This window comes from Alligator mississippiensis, chromosome 1 (genome assembly GCF_030867095.1).
Source record: "Alligator mississippiensis isolate rAllMis1 chromosome 1, rAllMis1, whole genome shotgun sequence".
NCBI classification, from domain to species: domain Eukaryota; kingdom Metazoa; phylum Chordata; order Crocodylia; family Alligatoridae; genus Alligator; species Alligator mississippiensis.
The window spans coordinates 424088629-424110497 of record NC_081824.1 but is presented as its reverse complement, the minus strand read 5'-3'; the positions used below and the strand labels follow the sequence as shown (position 1 = coordinate 424110497).

The following is a 21869-nucleotide window of genomic DNA, read 5'->3' as shown; positions in this document are numbered from 1 at the left end:
TGCTGATACGCTACTGCTCAGTATTATTAAGCTGCAGCACAGTATTATCACTAAAAAAGGCATTTGCCAGTGCTACTGCGCAGCAACTCTGGTTACTACACATTTATTACTTGATCATACTAGTACTAAATTAAATGCACAGTAACTACTGTGCATGAATGAACATGTAGATGCAGCCACTGTGTCCTCCCTCTCCCCTACTTCACACATGACTGTACTTTTGGCTGGCTATTTATGGGCCTATTTGGGGACAGGAACTTTTGGATACATTTCTTCTCTTCTTTCCATTCTCTTCCTTTTGCTCCACCCTATCACCACAGAACTATTTGGTGGCAGGGACAAGAGCTACCTAATTGGCAACTGGTAATTTCTGCTTGTATTTTGATTTACTTGAGTTACTGAACACAGCTAAGTTAAAAAGATGGCCTACAGATTCTCCATTAAGGAAACATAAAATTGTTAAATGGTAGCAACAGTGCTGTGAACGTAAGTATATAAAAAAGACTGGAGACTGCAGATACTACAGCAGAGGGTGTCATATAAGTACCTACGGTAAAATAGATTTAAGGACTTACTTAAAGAGTCTAACCACTATAATACCTAAGTTGCAGTGCTTGGCTCCCATAGTGGAGTCCTGAAGTCAGAATTTTGCACTCGGACTCCCTATTCAGTGGGCGTGTCTACACATGCATTTACGCCAGCTTGAATTTACTGCACAGTAAATTACTGCGCATTAAGTGGGAATAGGCAGGTGTCTACATGTTGAAGTGCATTAACAGTGTGTGTGGACCGACTTGGGCATGATGCAGGTATCAAATTTATACTCAAGCTGGCGTAAGTTGCCATATTTATTGCGTCATACAGGTGTGCACATATAGAGGCACACCTGTACTGCGCAGTAATTTCAGTTACTGCATAGTAAATGCGCAGATGTAGATGTGTCCACCATATGAGGAAAGTTAGGAAAGTTAGGCATATCAGATGAATGATCCAAAAACCAAGTGCATGGGGCAGAGAGCTACTTAGGGATACCCTACAGGAAATCTTCAGTACAGGATTCTATCTTAAATTCCTCTGCTTTTTCTGTTTTTGGTGTTGCCTAAATTACAGCTATAGGAAAGTCCGTCTGTCTGCTTGGGTTCCAGAGCCAGGAGCTGGTGCCTGGAATACGATTCATTGGGTCAGAGAATAAAGGCTGATGCTGTACTAGCCTAGTGATCAGGACATTCAGCTGATCACTGTTCCCAGGGTTATTGATGTTCATTTTTTTTTTAGTGGCCTGTCTGATGTTGCCTAGGCATCTAGTATTTAGGTATCTTCGAAGGCTTGGTGGCCACTGAGTGCAGGGGCTTCAGAAAGGAATTTTGGACTTTCGATTTGGTGTTTAGGACGACATGCTAAACGTACCTAACTCTCATTTGCAGGCAGGTTCTTTGGGTAGATGTGACATCTTTTATTAGACCAATTAAATAGTTGGAAAAAGTATTCTTTGCAAGCTTGCGGGCACAAACGCCCTTCTTCAGGCATAGGGAGAGTCGTCTGGTGATTTGTGCGCTCTCCCATTTGGGTGCTTAACTCTCACTGCAGTCTGAGCCTAAGTCAAAAGCTGAATATTAGCCTGATTCATGGCGGCTTTTTGTTGTATAAACTCCCATACTGGAATATAAATATAATCTTCATATGTTCACCTTATTAAATGATAAAAAATGAAAATAATACTGGGGGGGGTAAGGAAACAACAGAAACAATCCATGCTACTTTGTTTTGTTTGTCAAAAAATGTATTGGCTTTCCATTGCTTTGAAAATACAAAAACTAATATTTAAATACAAGCACCAAAGAACTGAACATCACATTGTATTGAAATGTTTTACTGAAGCTCATTTCTAGAGCATCTGACCAAACCTTTTTAGGTGCTACTCAACTGAATCCCAGAATTATATTTACTGCTTTGTATTGCTAAGGTTGAACTAAAGCTGCTGTTTAATTAGACAGGGATAGAATTTAGTCAGCTGATTGTATCATATTGCGAACACATTTCTTGTACCTGATAAATTTCATAAATTTCTTGCGCAAAGCGCTAACTGGTGCAGTCAGCCCTCTGTGATGTCACAATCTATAATTTTATTTATCTGATGCAAAAGTAAATATATTAAACTAAAAGAACAGCATTATGATCAAGTAAGACAAATTCTTGTTTCCTCTAGTGGGGTGAGGGGGAGGAACAAAAAGCAAAATCCAAACAGCGTCTTCACCTTTTACATCTTTTCCAGTATAATAAGCCAAGTAAAATTATGTCGTGATCATGAAAGGTTAGAACAAAACTGAAAAATAAGGAACAGCGTCAGCAAGGAACTGCCACTTCAACCCATTGCCGTGTTAGCTAGTATCTGCAATTTTAGCTCCACATTTATTTTCTAAAAATAAAGTGAAATTATCATAATACCTTCATTCTTTAGTTAAATAATAACTTTATTGCCTGGGAACATTTATCTCTAGTTATCAGACTCCCTATTAGATGCATATTGCTATTAGGGGTTCTGACTGTTAGACGGTAAGTATTTAAATGTTAAATAATGGCCTTTTTTGACACTTTTCCACTTTACTACTGTAGTAGGAGTTTTTGCCATAAAAGAAATAAGACTAGCAGGCTGAAACATGCCCATCCACCTAGCACATCTCCACAAGCAATTAATAAAAAGTGCCAAAATCATTAAACTTAAATACACAGCTTGGTGCTTTCCCCCCATAAGATTCTGTGAGGTATTTCTAATGGAAAGTTTTCTGCCTGCAGTCAGCCACCAAATTCAGTAATCTTTGCCTTCAGAAAGGAAGAGGGATTATTGCCCAGAGGTGTTTGCCTGTGAGTTAATAATATAATATGTAGGTGTGTGGGTTATGTAGTCCTTAGTCAATGCATTTGGTACAAGGGGAGTGGTGGGCTCTTGCCAGTGTGTCCTAAAACTGGATTAAATAATTAAATAAAGAAAAGAGTCATTTCCAAGGTTATCCTTTAGGCGAATGGTTCCCAGTCTGATCTGACCCCAGGTGCCCCTCCAGCCCGGCTTCCAATTACACATGGACTCTAGTGGGGGACTCTGCAAAATAAATAAATGAATAAACACATAAATAAAACTATTTAATAGTTGAGCAAGACCACCTAAGTGAAGGAGCAATCCCATTGAAGACACCCCGGTTATGATTTCTAGATCTTGCAGGGGGGCTCTCATCTCTTGTGGAGGGGCTCAGCCCTCCGCTCCAGCACTTCTGGCACCCAGTTTCCAAACCAAATCTCTTGGCCGGGGCTGCAGCAAGGCCGATCCTGCGCACCTCTGCCTGCCCCTGCGGCCCCCGAGAACCGCCCCCCCCGCGCAGCGCCCCGGCCGGGCTGGGGGCGGCGGCCCCGGCTGATCATTAACAGCGGGCGGGCGGGCGAGCGGGCGGCGGGTGATAAAAGCGGGCCCGGGGCAGGCAGCGCCGGCTGCGCCGCGTCCCCCCGCCGGCGGCAGCATGCCAGCGCCTCGCCGCCGCCTCCTCCTGCTGCTCCTGCTGCCGCTGCTGGCGCCGCCGCCGCCGCCGCGCGCCCTCGGGGCGCCGGGGCAGGGCGCGGGCACCTGGGCGCGCTTCGCCCGCCTGCCCTACCCGGAGGACGAGCTGTTCCTGCACGACACCTTCCCCGACGGCTTCCTGTGGGGCGCGGGCAGCGCCGCGTACCAGAGCGAGGGCGCGTGGCGCCAGGACGGCAAGGGCGCGTCGGTGTGGGACGGCTGGGCGGCCCCCGGCGGCGGCGGCGACGTGGCCAGCGACAGCTACAACAACCAGTTCCGCGACGCCGAGGGGCTGCGGCGCCTGGGGCTGCGGCACTACCGCTTCTCGCTGGCCTGGGCGCGGCTGCTGCCCAACGGGACGGGCGCGCCCAGCGCCGCGGGGCTGGAGCACTACGCGCGGCTGCTGCGCCGCCTGCGGGCGCGGGGCGTGGAGCCCGTGGTCACGCTCTACCACTGGGACCTGCCGCGGGCGCTGCAGCGGGCGCTGGGCGGCTGGGCCAGCCCCGCGCTGCCAGACCTCTTCCGCGCCTACGCCGAGCTCTGCTTCCGCCACTTCGGCGCGCACGTGCGCTACTGGCTCACCATGGACAACCCCTACGTGGTGGCCTGGCACGGCTACGCCACGGGCCGCCTGCCCCCCGGCGTGCGCGGCGGCGCCGCCATGGGCTACCGCGCCGCCAGGCACCTGCTGCAGGTAGGCGCGGACAGACAGCCCTGCTCCAGGGGCCGTCGAGGCGCCCGCTGAGGGGCGGCCCTGAGTGGGGACGAGGGGGATGTAGCCTGCTGGTGGGCAGCCCTCAGCAGCCACACGGTGGGGAGAGGCACCCCCTCTCAGGACCCGGGTCTAGAAACCCGTGGGGAATGGGCCCAGGATGGGGCTTGAGGGCTTGGTTTGTAACCGGCCCCTGGGTTTGGACTGCTGCTGGGCTCCTAATGCGGGGGCACAGGTGGGGTCTTCCCCCAAAGGATTGTGAAGCAAAAGTTGGAAAAGGAAACGGGTTCAGATAGGACCAGACTTGGTGCTGTCCTAACGCACAGGACGTTGTACTTGGTGGGGTGGAGATCTGTGCCTGGGGCCTTGCGGGTGCCTGGTCATTTGCCGTCCTCCCTAAGCGATGCTCCAAGTCTCCAAGCTTCCCTTTGTTTGTTTTTCCCACTCTTTCTTCCAAAAAGTCGGGTCACAGAAACAGAAGAACACTTTTTTTTTTCTGCTGAGAGAAGCTCAAAGTCTTTCATTTGCTGGCAAACAGTTTAATTTCTTTCTTTCCTCCCCAGCCGAAAATTCACGGGTGTGCTTCTCCAGCCATTGGCACAAATCTGCGGCTGTGCCAGTTTGGAGTAGCCCATTAATGAGTCTGTTAACAGTGCTGTTTCATGCCAGCGTGTTTTCAGGGATTCAAGGGAAAATATTTTCATGCCAGAGCAAGTTGTAACATTTCTGTCAGAATGTTTTTTCTAGTTGGGGACACATTTATTTTTGAGAAAAATTAACATCTTTTTGCAAAATCATTCTGTTTTTTCTTTATAAGAAACGGGTAGGGGAAGGACTAGATCTAGTAAATGACATCAATAACTTTATAGTTAAGGACTAGTTGTACAGAATGTAATTACATTTGTAAATTTGTGTGTGTGTGTGTGTGTATGCATGTGTTATGGCCGCACTTGTAACTTGCCACGTAGAATTTGGTAAAGTATCTACGTATCTGTTTCAGCAACAACACGCATGAATTAGTACATCCAAACCAGGTAAAGCATCTATAAATCTGTTCTAAATTTCAGTGACAAATCACACAATTCAGTGCACTTAAACCTCATGACATTAAACACTGGCCACAAAATATGACTATTTTACCTTTAATACATATTATTTGTATTCCCTAGTTACAGGCACATATTGAGAAGAGGCTACTTTTGTAATCTATAGCATATCTTAGATGAGGTTTTAACACTGGGAAAGCAGCTACGAATCATGTTTCTATTTCTCTTTGTATCTTTTAACATTATTTATTAAATAACTAAATATTAAAATGTTCAGGTGTTAGAGATAACTGAAGACAAAACATAGGCTGGACATTTAAAGGCCCACATTTCAGACTATTTAAAGATGTGATCTTGAAAACCCTTAGATACTTGAGTAACCTTATTCAGGTACATCACTTTCCTTGAGCTTAATTTTATGCATATTAATACAAATTATTGAACCTAATAGGTTTGACTGTATGAATAAATTATTTTGGAGTTTAGGTGTTTGTGGGGTTGGGCCCCAAGTGTGCAGTGTAGTATAATCACATGCAGATGAGTGTTAAGCCTTTTCGTAAAAGCCACTAATTGCAGTTAGCCGTGTTGTAATTGCTCTATTTAAATATTTCCTTGGAAATCAAGGAGACTACTTACCTGGATAAGAGCTGCAGGTTTATGGCCCTCAACTGTGAAATTCTGAGGAAGGAACAATTATTTCTTTATGTCCATCTGTAAATAATTACACACATAAACTACGTTTAAAGAACATTGTGACATTCAAAGTTAGGAAATGCTGGAAGTATGGTTGCTTGGGAAACCTTAACTCAGTCCCCAAGTACTATGCATTATGAAATTAGTCTAATGATTCAGTACTCCCCTCCTATTTCTCCCTGCCCCCCCCCACCCCGCCTGCACAAACCCCTAACTCATTTAGAATACAAAATGGATATGTCAAGTTAATGTGCAACAGTTTAATTTTGTTTTCTCTTCGCTTTACTGTTTGTGGCCCCATGCCTGCTTTCCTGACTCCGAAGGTAGAATTAGTTATTTCCTCATGGACTCTCCTATGGTGCCTCCCACACTCTGGTTCTTTAGCTTAATTTGTTACTCTGCCACTGTGTGACTCAGGCAAATCTGTGCTTCTTTCTGGAGTTCCTGCCTCTTCCTCCTACAGATTCCTGATTTTATCCTCAGATCAGGATGTCATGGAAAAAGTAATATGTAATTAAAAACTTTTCTGTGATGTAAATGTATAAGGTTGCATAGTAGGCCACAATTCTGGCTTTCCCAAGTTGTTAACCTGCAAGTTAATAAGCAAGGGCATCTGTGTTCTGTGTAATTTTTGAAAAGCCAATTGGGAAAAACAAAAAGTCCATGTGGTAGCATATTGATGCTTTCCTTGGTTCTCAAGAGGGACTTTTTGGATCCATTTAAAAAGGCTTCTGGCACTTGTCGCCATGGAATAACTTAACAGTGGTAATCTAGGTTGTCATCTCTGCTGTATAGACCTCAAGCTTTTCTCAGCAGAAAAAAAAATTGGCTTATCAGCTGATACCGATTTGATTTCTGGTACCCAACCTGGGAGTGTGGAGAGCTGCCTCCAGCTGGTAAGTGTGGTGTGGTGGAAGGGAAGGGGAGAGAGGGAAAGGGTGTGAGGGAACAGATCAAGGCCCCTGTGGTGAGGGAAGCATGGGGCTGGGGCAAGTGCTGCCCATCCAGGGCAGGGTGGGCGTGGGACAAAGCCACGGCTCGTCCGGGGATCACAGGGAGTGTGTGCGCGTGTGTGTGGGGCGGGGGGCGGCTCCCTGTGTGCTGCTCAGCCAGAAGCCGCTGGTTTGGTGGCTTGTCTGGTGCTCTCGCTGCTGCTTGTCTGGGGGGGGCATGTAAACCAAATCTGCGTGGGCCAGGGCTGAGCCAAGGTCTTCTCAGTGTGGTGGGGCTATGCTGTACAGCCCTGCCCAGCCAGGAAGAGGTTGGTGCAGCCCCGGCCTGCCCTGAGCAGATCTGGGGGCATGTGACCTGTGCAGATCCAGGGGCACATGCCCCCCCATGCCCTTCCAGATAAGTGGTGGGAGCAGCGGCAGGAGCTGCTGGACAAGCAGGCAAGCCCTGGATGAGCTGCTAAACCAGTGGCTCCTGGCCAAGCAGCGCGGTGGCAGAAGCCATGCCCACCAGACAAGCCGTGGCTGCACCCTCCCTGCCCCAGCTGGGCAGCCCCTGCCCCAGCCCCTGTCCTCCCTCTCCATGGGGGCCTTGATCTTCCCCCCAATGCCCCTTCCTTTTCCTTTCTACTCCCTTTCCACCACACCAGACTTAGCAGCTGGAGGCAGCTCTCCAAGCTGCCAGGCTGTGCTCCTTGTCATCTGTGCTGCTCTGTGGCTGCACACATGCATGGACCATTTATTGGCTTGTTATGGCTGATTTCCGATATATTAAATTTTCTTTATCTTGGTGCTGATCCAATATCGGACAGATGCATCAGCGTACCTCTGCTAGACATGGATGAGATGTATGTGAAACCCACTGGCCAAACATATATTTGCTTACAGATGAGGAATGATGAGAGCAAGGAACTTTAGACCTCCAGAGTCAGAAAAAGAACCTAGTGGTTTCTAGTGGGCACAGACTTTTCTGTATGTTCCCTGTAACTTAACTGCTCACCTCATCTTCTCCAAGTTGTTACTGTCCTAAATCTCTTCTCCAATGTTTATTCCTTTTGTTAGTTCCATTCTCTTCATCTAGTTAGTCCCACTCCATTCTTTCTGTGTGTCTTCCTCATCCAACTCTCATTTACTCAGCCATTCAGTCATAGAGAAATGGGGCTGGAAGGGACCTCTAGAGGTCATCCGGTCCAGTCTCTACCTGAGACGGGATCATCCCTATCCAAACCATCCCATACAAACCATAATCTAAACTATACATAAAACTACTGTCAAACTTGACATAACATGACCTAACACCCTAACCTGCCACAGGTAAAGCAGGGGAACTACCGCTTTCAGTGTCCTGCTTCTATATTGATAAAATTTTATAAGCTCAAGAGATCGTATAGAGGGCCTTGCCTTTTGCTACAGTGTAAGGCAAAGCCTCTCACAGTCAATATTCCTTTATGACCCCAGATATAATGATTGGTCTGACTGCAAGTGGATGAGTAAGACCTTCTAGCTAGGACCCTTCTGCTTTGGTCCCCTAAAGGAGCATTGGCATACCAAAGTCAGTCCCCAGCCTTGGCTGTAGCCAACACCCAGTGCCTCTGGGAAGGCTTAAGAACACCCTAACACATATAGCACAAAAGGGTGGAGGTGGCAACCAGCAAAGTCCAGAAGCATAGGAAATATCTAAGGTAGAACATAGGTATTATTGTACCTATTGTCCCTGACCAGTGGCTGTCCAACCTCTTCTTGAACATCTCCAGTGATGAAGAGTCCACAACTTCCCTAGGTAGTCTATTCCACTGCCTCACTATTTGAGCAGTGAAGAAGTTTTCCCAGATATGCTGTCTAAACTGACTTTGCTGGAACTTCCAGCCATTAGTCCATGTCCTCCTCTCTGGAGCAAGAGAGAAAAGGTACTTTTCCTCTTCTGTATGGTAGCCCTTCCAGCATTTGATGCCTGCTATCACACCCCTTCTTAAGGACCTTTTCCTGCATGTTGAACATGCCTAGCTCCTTCAGCCTTGTCTTGTATGATTTACTTTCCAAGCCCTTTATCATAGTTGTTGCCTGCCTTGGGACCTTACCAATCCTAGGGTGCATACACAAGCGACATTTTCCATGTGGTTGGGCCCCTGAAAGTGCTCTACATAACATATGTACATGACAGCCAAGAGCTTTTAAAATGGTCAATTGCATGAAAAATGAACCCTGGTCAAATGAGTTATTACATTAAGGTGTTCTAAAGCAGAGTACCATAGGAAACTTGTTTCCTCTAGGGTTAATTCTTCTTGTGGGGGGTGGACTGGGCTGGTGCTACCAACACGACCCAAACCCTAGGCTGCAAGGGGGAAGGGAGCTCGAAACTGCTTTGACTAGCCAGAGCTATGGGGAAAGGGGAGGAATGGAGCCCTCTCACCTTGCGGGCTCAGCCTGGCTCCTGTTACCTCAGCTATGGTACCTGGGGGGGCCTGCAAGGCAGGGGGGGCTCCATTCCACCCCCCTCTCCCTCGGCTCTGGCCATTCAAATCAGTTGGGAGCTCCCTCCCCTTCCCCCTGCCTCTCCCACTGACAGCCCTGGAGGTGGGAGGCAGCAAGGCCAGTGAGGGGTGCAGTTTGGCAGCCTCCTCTGAGGTTGCTGCAGTGCCCTTGTCTGCTGGCCAGTGTAGGCAGGCATCAGCCCACCCCCTTGACCTAACATGTCTGTTGGGTCTTGGAGGAGGACGAGTGGGGAGTGGGGCTCTCCTTCATGGTGCTTTATCTAAAGCACCATGAGTTAGAGTGGGGCTCTAATGTTTGAAGGCACCCTTAGTCTTTTTCTTGGGGCCCAGTTCTGTTCCTCCCCCGCCCCAATGTTCTTCTTCTCTGGGTTCCTTGCCTGGTCCATTTCTCATTTGGCAACAATCTTCCAAGCACTACCTCCCTCCTGCCCACATGCCCTGTTCCTGGATATGTTATACTTTAATAATAAAAAAAAAAAAAGCCATGAGTTTTGTTTTGAGTATATGTTTGGCTATTAACAGACTAACAAAATATTGTAACTGGGTGGGGGAGCCGTGCAAAAATAGTCATCAATGGTGGTGTCATGCTCTGCCACCACTGCAGCTAGTGCTGCTCTGTGTGTTACAGCTGCCCCGGGCACAGGCTGCCCAGCTAGGCTGCTGCTCTAACTAACATATTCTCTCACATTTGTACCATTTACAATATATAAACAGTATCAAACTTCCTGGGTTTTTTACCTTTATTGAAGCAAACCAAAACCTTCATATGGAAAAAAAAAATACCCATGAAAACCACAAAAAGAATAGTTAGTGAAAGCTACTTTTTAATGATGTGTTTTAAGGAATGTTAATTACCTTAAATATTAATTCATTTCACACAAATTCTCTAAACCCCATAGATTTTAATGTGAATTTTTGGACTTTCTATTTCCCAGAATAAGTAATTAGGTAAGAATGAAAAGGTTTGTCAAATTCCGAGTTGGTGAAAACAGATCAGTGAGGTTTCACATTCTTAGCCAAGTCCAGATTTGATCTGAATTAACTTCACATTAAGGTGTTGCAACACCCCAGTTCAGAACTACTGATATGTTCCTACTCATACCAGACATTCACTGCATGTTTAAATGTCCATAACCCAGGCCAGGTTACTAATTCTTGTGATTTCCTTTAGGTGCAAAGTATTTTTAGGGTATAGTCCTGCAAAATGCAGTATGGGAAGTGTTAAAGCAACTTCACCTGCTATTGAAATTACCTTCATGTTTGGCTTCTACCGGTTGAAAACATTAAAGTGTACGCTAGTAAAACTGCATGTCCAGTTATAGCATGCACACTCAAATAGGTTTGTAATTCTGACTTGATACAATAAGGCATAGTTTATCTAACTAGTAAATTTGTAAAAGAGGATGTATAGCAGCAGTATAATTTAGATTATTTCCCTTCTCTAATGTTGTTCAGGGGACCCCACATTTTCAGGTTAGATCTTGGTTAATAGAACAATGTTGATTTCCAGGAGCAGAAGACTTGGCCCTCTTCTCTAAGATTCCTAAACTGACACTGCTGTTTTAACTTGATTAACCTCTCTAAACTCAGTTAGAAATAGGTGTAAATACATGCTGTATATATTTGATGAAGAGGTGAAGTAGATCGGGTCAAATCCATAGTTTGACTCTCCTCACTGCCCCTGCCCCCACTGTCCCATCAAGTCAACACCCAGAAAACAATGCTAGGAAGCTGACCCTATATGGTGCATTTTGGTTTTTGGGGTAGGAAAGAAGAGTCAATGTCACATCACTAGGTGGCAGAGTATTAGTATTAACTCTTACTCTTCTTTGATTAAAGAATCAAAGCAATATTTTGTTTCTCCCACTTTTTTTTTCTCTCTTATTGAAAGTGAATTGCTTGTGCTGAACTCATTTTAGTTTGCATAATAGAAAGTGGGGTCACAGAAACAGAAGAACACTTTGTTTCTAGTGAGGAGCTGTTGCCTAGGAACCAGGCACACAGCAACAGGATGCTGATTCTTCCTTCCCCTATTTGAAACATGAGGTAAGTATTCTTCCTAGATTTTGACTTTCAACACCAAACCCTACAAAGCATGTAAAATAACAAATCTAGGGACATACCCTTCTCAGGCTATTTCCTGCTTCTTTTAATGCTAAATGAGAAGTTTGCACAATGTGCCAGATTCTGCTCAACATATATGCAGAGGAACTTCAAAGTAAATGGAGCTATTATGAATTTATTATGTGGTAGCTGAGTGCAAAATTCGATGGCCCAACAAGAGAAGAATATTACTCATTGTTATTGTAGAAGTACGTTTAACATTTTTAACAAGGAAGGAGCAACTCTAAACAATAGTAGTTGGACACACCATTCAGTTTTTCTCTTCCTTGTAACTATTCACAGTGGGAACAAAGTAGTAATTGTCTCTGTTGCTAATTATAAATATCTTTTCATCTCTTCTGCTTGGACAGTATATGTTTGAAAATGATTTATTTCAGTGGTGATTAGATTAATTACCTATCTTTGAGTTGTGCAGCTTTCAAGCGTCAGAGATGACGAACAAGTATAGTAAAACCAGTAGTCTGAATTCAAGTTAAACACCACCATTACTTAAAATGTATATTTGAAAAGGATGGTTTTGCCACAGTCACAAAGATAGTAACAATTCTGAGTTTAGAGACTTTTTGAAACTTTAGGTATGAGTGAAGGTGGGGGGGGGGAAGAGGAACAAAAAATGAGTTCAGTTGTAAAATGTGATAAACCAGATACTTGGAATTCTTTGACTGTTGTTATTATCATTAAAATTGAGCATAAATTGAGGTTTATAGCCCCCTCTTGCACCCAGTGCATATCATTGCATGTATGCTGATAGAGTAAACTTCACTTTGCAGTCTTAAAAAAGTAAAAGCCTGACTATGCCATATCACCCATTGAAGAATATCTTATTTAGCAGTTGTGGAAGTAGATGGGACTATTTATGGAGTGTGGTACTTCTAAAGAAGAATAAGAATGTCAACATTGTTCCCTATGTGAGCCCCTCAGGTGCAGATGCCATGATCATGTTTTGAAGAGATTAAACAAAGTTCTTTTCAAACTAAAATCTGAAAAAAAGGTCTATTAATGTTTTCCTGTGTAAGCAATGCCACATTTTAAAGTCACAAGTAATAGTGTAACAGTTGTACATCTTGGAAGAGAGAGTCTTCAGTACCAAGCAGATAAAGAGTTACTGATAAACTATATTTTAATACAGACAAAAATATTTATCTAGGCAGAAAAAGAATATTTCCTAAAACCGTAGTAAGCGCTGGAGGATGAAAATGAAGGAAGAAATTCTCTTCTTATAGATATGCTTTTTCTGTGTCCACCTGTTTAAAAAAAACAAAACACATTAGAAGAGACATTTTTGTTTTTTTCATCCCAATATATTTCATCAAGTAGGAAAGAAACTTTAATGCTTTATGATGGTATTTCTTGAGGACCTGTTCTGACGCTCATTGAATCTATGTGAAACCCTCCTATTCCTGGGTGTTTCTCAAGTACCTCATAAAGCAGAACATTCTATTTCTCTTTGTTTTTACAACTGCTTTAAGTATTCAAGTTAAAGCATTGGTATAAACCCCAACAGTATATGAAAAATCTACCAGCACCTTGGAAATAAAGTTCCATGTCAGTTTTGAGGAGAAATTTTATAGTTCTTTTCTTCACTTCTTGACTGAAGACAGTGATTTTCTCCTGTAAGGTATTTAGGAGAAGAGCAACATTTAATTAGTAAGTCTCAGCTGAGATCTATCCAGCTATGTTTCTTATCACTTACTAAAGATTTGTGAGTAAAACTGAATTCTAATCTTTCTAGCCCTGGTAGAATGAAGTCAGAGTTGGGGTTCAAAGACTCTCTGACAAATTTCTTGGAGTGAGGTGTGATGGTGCAGGAAGTGTATGAGATGGTATTTTGGTGGGTTTTTTTTTTTTTTTTATTGGTCCAACTTTTATCCAGCAAGAGATACCATAAAAAAACTCCATTGTCTCAAGCTCATTGGAGTTATTTTGAACTTACACTGGTTGAACTGGTAGAGTTTATTTCATTATATCTGTAAACCTTTTTAATGAGTAAAGGAGCTTTCCCTCTACCAAATCTATGCAGATTTTGCTCTCTCCTTAGTTGCATGGCTTCTAATAACATGCAGACCACGTACTAGTTCTATCTATCAAGGTAAAGGCTTCTAATAGCTAGGCTGACTGTAGGGAAATCTGCGACATTCATCTGGGACACCCAAGATACTGCACCCCCCACGTTCTCCCCCGTGATCTCAAGTCAGCAGGGGCAGGGTGGCATGCTGGGTAGGCAGAAGTGCCTGCCCGCCTACCTGTTTGCAAGGCATTTCGTGCTGTTCAAACTCCTGGCCAGACTATGCCCCACATCCTATGTTTCCAGGATCCCCATTATAATTCTCAACTGTCTGACCTCTGAAATTTGGGACTGTCCCAGCTAAACCAGGACAGATGGTCACCCTTTGACAGCTATTTCCCCTCCATCATTTGTATGCAGTTAATATAATTGTACTGTGGGTACAAAATAGACTATGAGACTGAAAAGTGGGTTGCCTTTAAGGAATTAATGCAGTCTACTATTATGCATATAATCAGCATTTGTTATAACGAAAGCAACAGGCAACAAATTGGGATGGTATTGTGTTATGCAGTTAAGCAAGTCATGCTAGGAAATTAAGTTCAGCAAACTTGCCTAATAAATCAATACTCCAGTGTGCAGCAAAATGAAGCAACTTGAATTACAGATGGAGAATATAAAACCAAATAGTAAGAAAATGGTAACTTGATAGATTAATATACATACAGGAACAGAGGAATTGAGAGAGACATTGTTCAGGAAAGGGGAAAATAGATGTAGAGGCAGCGAGGAAGGATTTGATGTTAATAATGTGATAATGGGTAAAGAAGCATGAAGAAGTTGCTTGGATAAAACAATAAGATTGGGTCAAATTCACTTTCAGGAAAGTAACTTTAGGGGTTCTATTGGGATAGCGCTGTGAGTCTGCCATACACCCCTGGGTTTAGATTTGGAGACGGTAAAGATATCTGTAATGTTAGTAGACAGATGTTACTGGGAATTGTCGTTATGGGAGCCTTACCTTCCCAGATATAAATTGGGGAGCAAATAGTATTACTAATAGGTAGGACCAGATATTCCTGGATATATTAGTTGAACAACTTCTTCACCAAGTACTTAGTAAACCAAATGAGATGTTGTTTTAGTCTTGATTTTGCTAAGGTAGAGGGGACTTTAAAGAAGAGCTAGTCATAGAAAAGGGCAGGCAGCCTTGGTCCTGCCATTGTTGTATGCAATACATCTAGTGTGGTGCCCTTCTGCACTGCATGCAGATCAGGCACCCTCCCACTCTGCCCCACTCCTACTACACTGCCCTACCCTCAGGAGTGGCGGCAGAAAGTAGAAGCTGGAGGAAGGCAGGAGGAGTCCAAAGAATCTGGTTGCCATAGAAATCCTTGGCTCTGTGTCTTCCTCAGCATGAGGGGATTCAAACGCAGATGTCCCACCAGTCTATAGGTTAATCTGGGGCACTCCCATCCTGCCTGTTGAACGGGCCTATTGTGCAGCAAAAACAGGATCAAAGACTTGGAACAGAGCAAGCAAGATTGATACATTGTAAGGCCGGAAGGGATCTCGGAAGATCATTGGGTCCAGCCCCCTGCAGCAAGCAGAAAAGGTAACTGGGGGCCAGGTGACCTCAGCAAGGTGACTGTCTAGTCTCCTTTTGAAGATTTCCAGGGTAGGCGATTACAACACCTCTGGAGGGAGCTTATTCCACAGTCTGGACACTAAGGGTGTGCAAAATGGGCAGTATTTGATTCTGATTCGTCCTGAATCGGGGACAGTGATTCAACTTGTTGATTCGGATCACTGTCCCTGATTTGATTCGGCTGAATCTAACTGAAGAGTTGATGCCGATTTGGAGAATCAGCGATTTGGCCATAGACACAGCTTTAAATGTTTTTTTCTACATACCTCGAGGTACCAGGTGTGGCTCATGAATGCTGTGATGATGGGGCAGGTTGAGCATCCCACAGGAGTGCGGGGGCCCCCCCTGCGTACTCGGCAGCGAACCTGGAAGTGGACCAGAAGTACTTCTGGTTTGCTTCTGGGTCTGCTGCCGACACAGGTGGGCCACCTCCGGCTCAGCAATCAGCTGTGGGGGTCCCCGGGTGCCCCCCCAGACCCAGAAGGCACCAGTCACCAAGTCAGGAGGGTTGTGGAGGGCCCCCCAACATGCTTCCTGGCAAACCTGGAAGTGGCCTGGAAGTGTTTCTGGTCCACTTCCGGATCTGCTGCCAAGCACGCTAGGGACCCCCCACCCTGTGCTTCTGTGGGATGCTCCATCTGTCTCACCATTTTAGCATTCGTGAGCCACCTGGTACCTTGAGGTATGTAGAAAAAACATTTAAAGCTGTGTCTATGTCCAAATCATTGCATCTTTCTGCTCTGAATCAATTCAGAGGGTTCCAATTCGATCTGGAGAGGTTGAAGGGTCTCCTGATGCAATTTTGGATTTGGAGATTCAGCCACTGAATCAGGTCAAATCTCCACTGAATCGAATCAGCAATCGAAGCTTCACACAGCCCAACTGTACACCCTAACTGTGAAGAAGTTTTTCCTAATGTTGAGCTCAAATTGATCTTCCAGGAGTTTGTGGCCATTACTTCTGGTTTTTCCCTTGGGTGCTGTGGTGAACAGTTGCTCACTGAGCCCTTGATGTACTCTTAGTGTAGCGGTAAGCTGCTACCAGGTCCCCTCTGAGCCTTCTTTTCCTCAGGCTGAAGAGTCCCAGGTCCCTCAGCCTTTCCTCATGTGGCTTGCCATGTAAGACTGATCATACGGGTGGCTCTTTGAACTCTCTCAAGCTTGTCCATGTCCTTGTTAAAGTGTGATGCCTAGAACTGGTCGCAGTATTCCAGCTGCGGTTTCACCTGCGCTGAATAGAGCGGAAAAATCACCTCCTTGGTTTTGCTGGAGATGGATCGATTGATGCATGCCAGAGTATTATTTGTCCTACTGGCTGCACCATTGCACTGTCGGCTTATATTCATACTGTGGTCTATTATTACCCCTAGATCCCCTTAATTCATGGTGTTGGTCAGTTCGGTGCCATCAAGCCTGTAGGTGTGTTGCAGGTTGCTTGTCCTGAGATGGAGCACTTTACATTTCTGAACTTTGAACGTCATCAGATGGCACAAGACTCTGTAGCCCAGTAGCTGGGGGAACCAGCTAGGAGAAAGAGCCAGGTGACAGTAGCCTGTCTCCTCGAGTTGGGTTTTCAAACTTGGATTTAAGAACAATTCTTTTTGGCACCTACCTTCAAGTGTGGTTCTGGGCTCTGGATCCTGAGTGAATGGAGGTGTTCTTCTTGAAGCTCTCATTCAGGCAGTTAAGCTCCAGAGAAGGGCAGGAGTTCAGATGCACCTTATCCTTATCCTTTTCTATTGGCTAGCTCTAGGCAATTTCTTGCTGAACGTACAGGATGCCTGTAGACATGCAGGGATGCTGCTCTGATGTGCTGTAACTACAGGGCATCAGAGGAGACTCAATTAAGTGAGATTGCTGGAGCATGCTAATTAGTGTGCTCCAGCAACCTCCATGTCTCTGTATCATCATCCCCATGCTTCGAAATGGTGGCCAGAGTGCTTTAACTAAAGCTTGTCAAATGAGCTTTAGTTAAAGTGACCCTGCTGCTATTTTGAAGTGCAGGAACATGAGACACTGGGGGCACTTTAATTAGAGCAGCTCTTGGAGTCACTCTAATTAAAGTGCCTCCTGTTCCACCCCCAGCCCTGAAGCACATGTGAAGACTCCCATGGATTATGCAATTGCCCTTTTGAGGTGTGCACCTCTTCACATGATCTTCACAGGGAGCTAAGGCACTTAATACTAGATTTTGGATACCACTTTGGTACCTTGGTGCCTAAAATGTACACACTGCAATGCTTAATTTTGGATCATAGGAAAGCAGGAAAGATTCCACCACCTCTTTAGCTAGCTTGTTCCAATACTTCACTACCTGTATGGTCAAAGTTCGTTTGAGATCAGAAAACTCTCAGCTGTAGTTTGCAGCCCTTGCTCCTAGTTCTCTCCCCTACAGCCAAAAAGCCATAGTCCCAAACTTTTAAGGACTCAAGTTGCTCAAGTTGTTTATTGGACTTGGCTATTAGTGTGCTTATGCTAAGGAGAGTAGAGGACAATCTTTATTCCAGAATTCTGAGAACAGTGCCATGTGAAATGGTAGATTCAGTAGCAAGTACACTTATTAATCTGTCAAGGTACCATCTGACTGAAGACTGACAAAAAGATATTTAAAAAGGGGAGGCAGTGATCTGAGCAACTAAGTTCCTGTTAGTCTGATATCAACTGTATGCAAGGCTGTTTTCCTTTAAAATGTATGTTAGACATACACATAAAAGTGTGATAAACTGTTAAATGAATTTACCAAGGATAGATTGTGCAAAGATAACTCAATATACATCTTTGATAAACTACTATTAGGTGGATACATAATTGTGTTCGAAGAGCAGCCATCAATAAGAGGAGGCATCAAGTGGAGTTCCCCAGGGGACTGCCCTTGATCTAGCACTGTTTAGTGTCTTCATTAACAATTTGGAGGATGGGATGGACTGCATGCTAAGCAGGTTTGCAGAGGACACCAAGGTGGGTGGTGTTGCAGACTCCGCGGAGGGTAGGATTAGGATTCAGAATGACCTTAAGGGACTGGAGAAAATGTTTGAAATTAATTTAATAATATTCAAGACAGACAAGTGAAGAGCACTGCACTTCGGACAGAACAGTTTCATGCATGCATGCAGGCTGCTTAGGTTGCAAGACTGCAGAAAAGGACATGGGAGCTACAGGTGAATGCAAGCTGAATATGGGCCAATGGTATGCTTTTGTTGTAAAAAGACAGACAGCAGCATACTGGATTGTATTAATAGAATAGTCACTATTAAGTCACCTTATTAAGAGGCAACCCCTGTAGGAAGAAAGGGCAGTAAGCCAAGCAGTAGCTCTGGGATAAGCAGCTCAGGTATGGGACTGACTTGAATGAGGCTTCTCTATATTAATGGATTAGGGTGGCTGATTCATGCTCGAGTGGTGTGTGCATGCGTACGCATGCATCCCCTTCCCCCTATTTTCACCTTTTCTTCCATCCTCTGGAAGTAACTGACCTTAACAAAGTTCAGGTTTCAAGGACAGCTGTGATACCCCCTGGTGGCCACTTAACCTAACCTAGCTCCAGCTCTAGGGTTTCCTTCCCTTCTCACTTACCTGCTACACCTTGATGTATTTGATTGATTGAAAGAGAGGCTGCCTAAGGGTCCTAGAGCAAGCCTCAATTCTTCTGGCCATCAGCAGGTCCCTCCTGGATCCCACTGGTCTCAGTTCTGCCCCTCTCAGGCTAAGTGAGCCTTCCTGACCCTTCCATGTCCCCAGGATACTTGTAGCCTAAAGGGCTATTCATGGTTTCCAACCTACCCTACAGTCATGTGCATGCCTTGCAGATGCTATGGTATAATTCCTCCTTTGTTGGGCCCTGATCTTCTCAAGTTTTGCCCCTTTTCTTTAGCTGTGCCTTCTAGCCCAGGCTCACTATGCTGGACCTGGCTTCTGGGCACCTGCTCATATCTCAATTACTTAAGCCCTGGGCCCCTGGTCCTGTCTCTGTCCTGCTTTGGGCACTGAGCTTATTTTGGTTCAGACTGGGCCCCCTGATCCTGATTCCATCCCTGCTCTGCACTGATCCTGCTTTGGCTCCATCTGGGATCCCTGGCTATATCTCTGCCCTGCTCTGGGAAGTGAGTCTGTTTTGGCTGTCTGGGCCCCACCCCAGTCTTTGGCTCCCTGTGGGCCCCCTAACCATGTCTCAGCCCCTTCTTTTGGCACTGGGCTCTCTAGCCCCATCTCTGCCCTGTTCTAGGCACTGCTGGGAGCACTTCTCACCCTTAATAGTCCCAAACACAAACTACTGGTATGAACTGTAACAAAGAAATAAGCACCCTGGCTGTAATACAGACTAAATCTGCACCTGGTCCCAAACACTATCAGAGGCTTACTACCAGAGCAACCATAACTTCCCCTACCCTGGGTTATATTCTGCCTTACTTGCATCCTTAGGGAGAATTCCAGAAATCAGCAAAGCTTCTCCCTACAGCCAGGAGTTTTTTTACTCTGCAATATGCTGAGCCAACCAGCATGATCTGATTTATATGCTGCCTATGTCCTGCCCCTTCCTATCAGGTGGTGCTCCAGCTGAGCTTGGATTTCTCATTAGGGCCTGAAGGCTGGTTGCTGTGGCAGCTTATGGCTGCTGCTGGAGAAGTTACCCTGCTGCACAAACTAGGTTCTGCCCTACTGGCCTATTTCCCTTGCAGCCAGCTCCCTGCAGGCCTCTAAAGGGCATCACCCTACCTAGACAGCAGTGTTTATTTGCTGCCTTCCTTCTTGTGGCTAGCCCTGCTCAGCTGTCTAGGTTCTTATCTCTGTGCCATTTCTGCCAGCTCTCTATGTTACTATCTCTGCCATTTCTCTCTTTAAAGTAAAAGGAGCCTGAGGCTCCTTGTTAAACTGAACAACAGGGCTTGCTCTGGGTGGGGCTGGTTTAGTTAATTGAGGGGTAAAGTTAGCAGGACCACTTAATCCGTACAAGTGTAAGTTGCTGTCTGCCCCAGAGGAGAAGACTCAAAGATTGGGTAATGGGCCTTAGGGCTGTCAAATGATTAAAAGATTTAATTGCAATTAGTTGTGTGATTAAAAAAATTAGTCACAATTAATCATGTTTTTAATCACATGGTTAAAAACTCAAAATTATATGCAGAAACTTAAAATTATGCAGATACTTTGTAAGTGTGAGAGGGGGAGATGGGTCTAGCTTGGTCTGCCTCTAAATTCTTCTGCCATGACTTAGATCAAAAAGAAGATAAGTTCAGTGTTAGTTTTGGAGTGAGAAAACACCACATACCACCCAGGTGATGAGCTCACATAGTGCAAGTTTTATCCCTTAGCAGGAGGTTACAGGGTTGCATTTGCCTCGCTAATTACCTCATTAGCAAGGGAACATTGACGTAGCTGATAAGGAATCCTGAATATCCCGGATATTTTAGGCTACTCTGTATGAACTGAGCCTTCTCTGCTAATTGATTCATTAGCAGGGCATGTTCTCTGTGCCTCCTCTGGTCCTGGACTGGGAGCTGCCTCTAGTGCTCCCTCTGTATTGAATGGTAGACCCAGCTTAGTTTGTCGCCATCCTGTTGGGGCGGATTGCGATCCCGGAATCCTCTGGGGTTGCAGATCAGGGTCTCCCTCTCCCTCTCTTCCTTCTCTTGTAGCTGGTCCTCTGTCCTCCCATGCCTGAAGGCAAAGTGTGTTCATTTGCTTCCATGTTTATAGAAGCTGCGGCAGGCTGATTACCCTGACCCTCCCCTGGTGTGTCATTCCCTTCACCTGTGCAAGGTGTTTTCCCTAGTTATGCACTCCTGAGGCTATCTCAGTAACGGGGCTCCTGCCTGAGCCCCAGTTACAGTATGGTTGAGGGTTTGTGTGGGGTGTGTGTGTGTGTGTGTGTGGGGGGCGTAATCTGTGAAGCTGTGGGGAGTTGTGGGTGTGCGTGTGGTGTTATACACATAGACTTTTTGCCTATTGCTTTTAATCTTACAGATTTTCTTGAGTTTTGCATTACCTTAAGAAACTCCATTTTGTATTGCTCTGTAACTTGACATAAGTGTTTGACCTTTGTATGCTGTATGTGTGAGAGAATAGGTGAGAGTGTCTGTGGAAAAGGAAAACATCAGCTGGCGACTGGCTGAAGAATGCAGACAGCTAAAAGAACAAAAAAGAATAATCTGCCCCAGAACAGTGAGAGAACTGTGACAATCAGCCTTCAAGAAAGAACACCGTGATAACACAGCAAAAGCCCAGAGGACTGGGTGGAGGAGGGCTATAAAAGGGCCAAGGCTCTAAAAGATGGGGTGAGATGTATTGATTTTGGGTCTTGTTCTGCATCTCATCCTGGAGCATCGGTTCATCTGACAAGATGGACCAGCAGGAGCCTGGCTCCTACTTGTGATCAACTTGGCTGGCCACTAAGTTGACCCAAGTACTGATAAGGCTGGTAATGTATACCAGCGCAGAACAGAAATTGGGGTATGAATGTGTGTGTGTTAAGTGCTTCATCAGTAAACTCAGCATCATGTCTAATCCTCGTTCGTGATTTGAGCAATTGGCAATTTGCATAAGATTTAAGTGGTGGAGAATGCAGAAGGGGGATATAGAGGAAGCTCTGTGTTTATTGTTCCTCTGGTGTGCACCCTTAGGGTTGTAGAATTCCCAGAGCCTACAGGAGAAGTTAGATT

The 21869-nt window shown here is 45.2% G+C and overlaps 1 protein-coding gene and 1 long non-coding RNA gene across 2 annotated transcripts in view; one reads left to right on the top strand and one right to left on the bottom strand.

Moving 5' to 3' along the window:
* Positions 1 to 3563: 3563 nt before the first annotated feature.
* The window catches only part of KL (klotho), a gene marked incomplete at its 5' end in the record, with an annotated part of 85227 nt that continues 66921 nt past the window's right edge, over positions 3564 to 21869 (top strand). Inside the window, one exon of the mRNA XM_006270591.4 lies at positions 3564 to 4241. Within this exon, the coding sequence (XP_006270653.4) occupies positions 3564 to 4241 (678 nt within the window). The remainder of the gene's footprint in view (positions 4242 to 21869) is intronic.
* LOC106738650 (uncharacterized) lies at positions 10552 to 19720 on the bottom strand. Its single transcript, XR_001371751.3, has 3 exons — positions 19624 to 19720; positions 13091 to 13175; positions 10552 to 12808 (listed from the first exon to the last, which is right to left on the bottom strand). It is a non-coding gene; the product is annotated as an uncharacterized LOC106738650 (long non-coding RNA).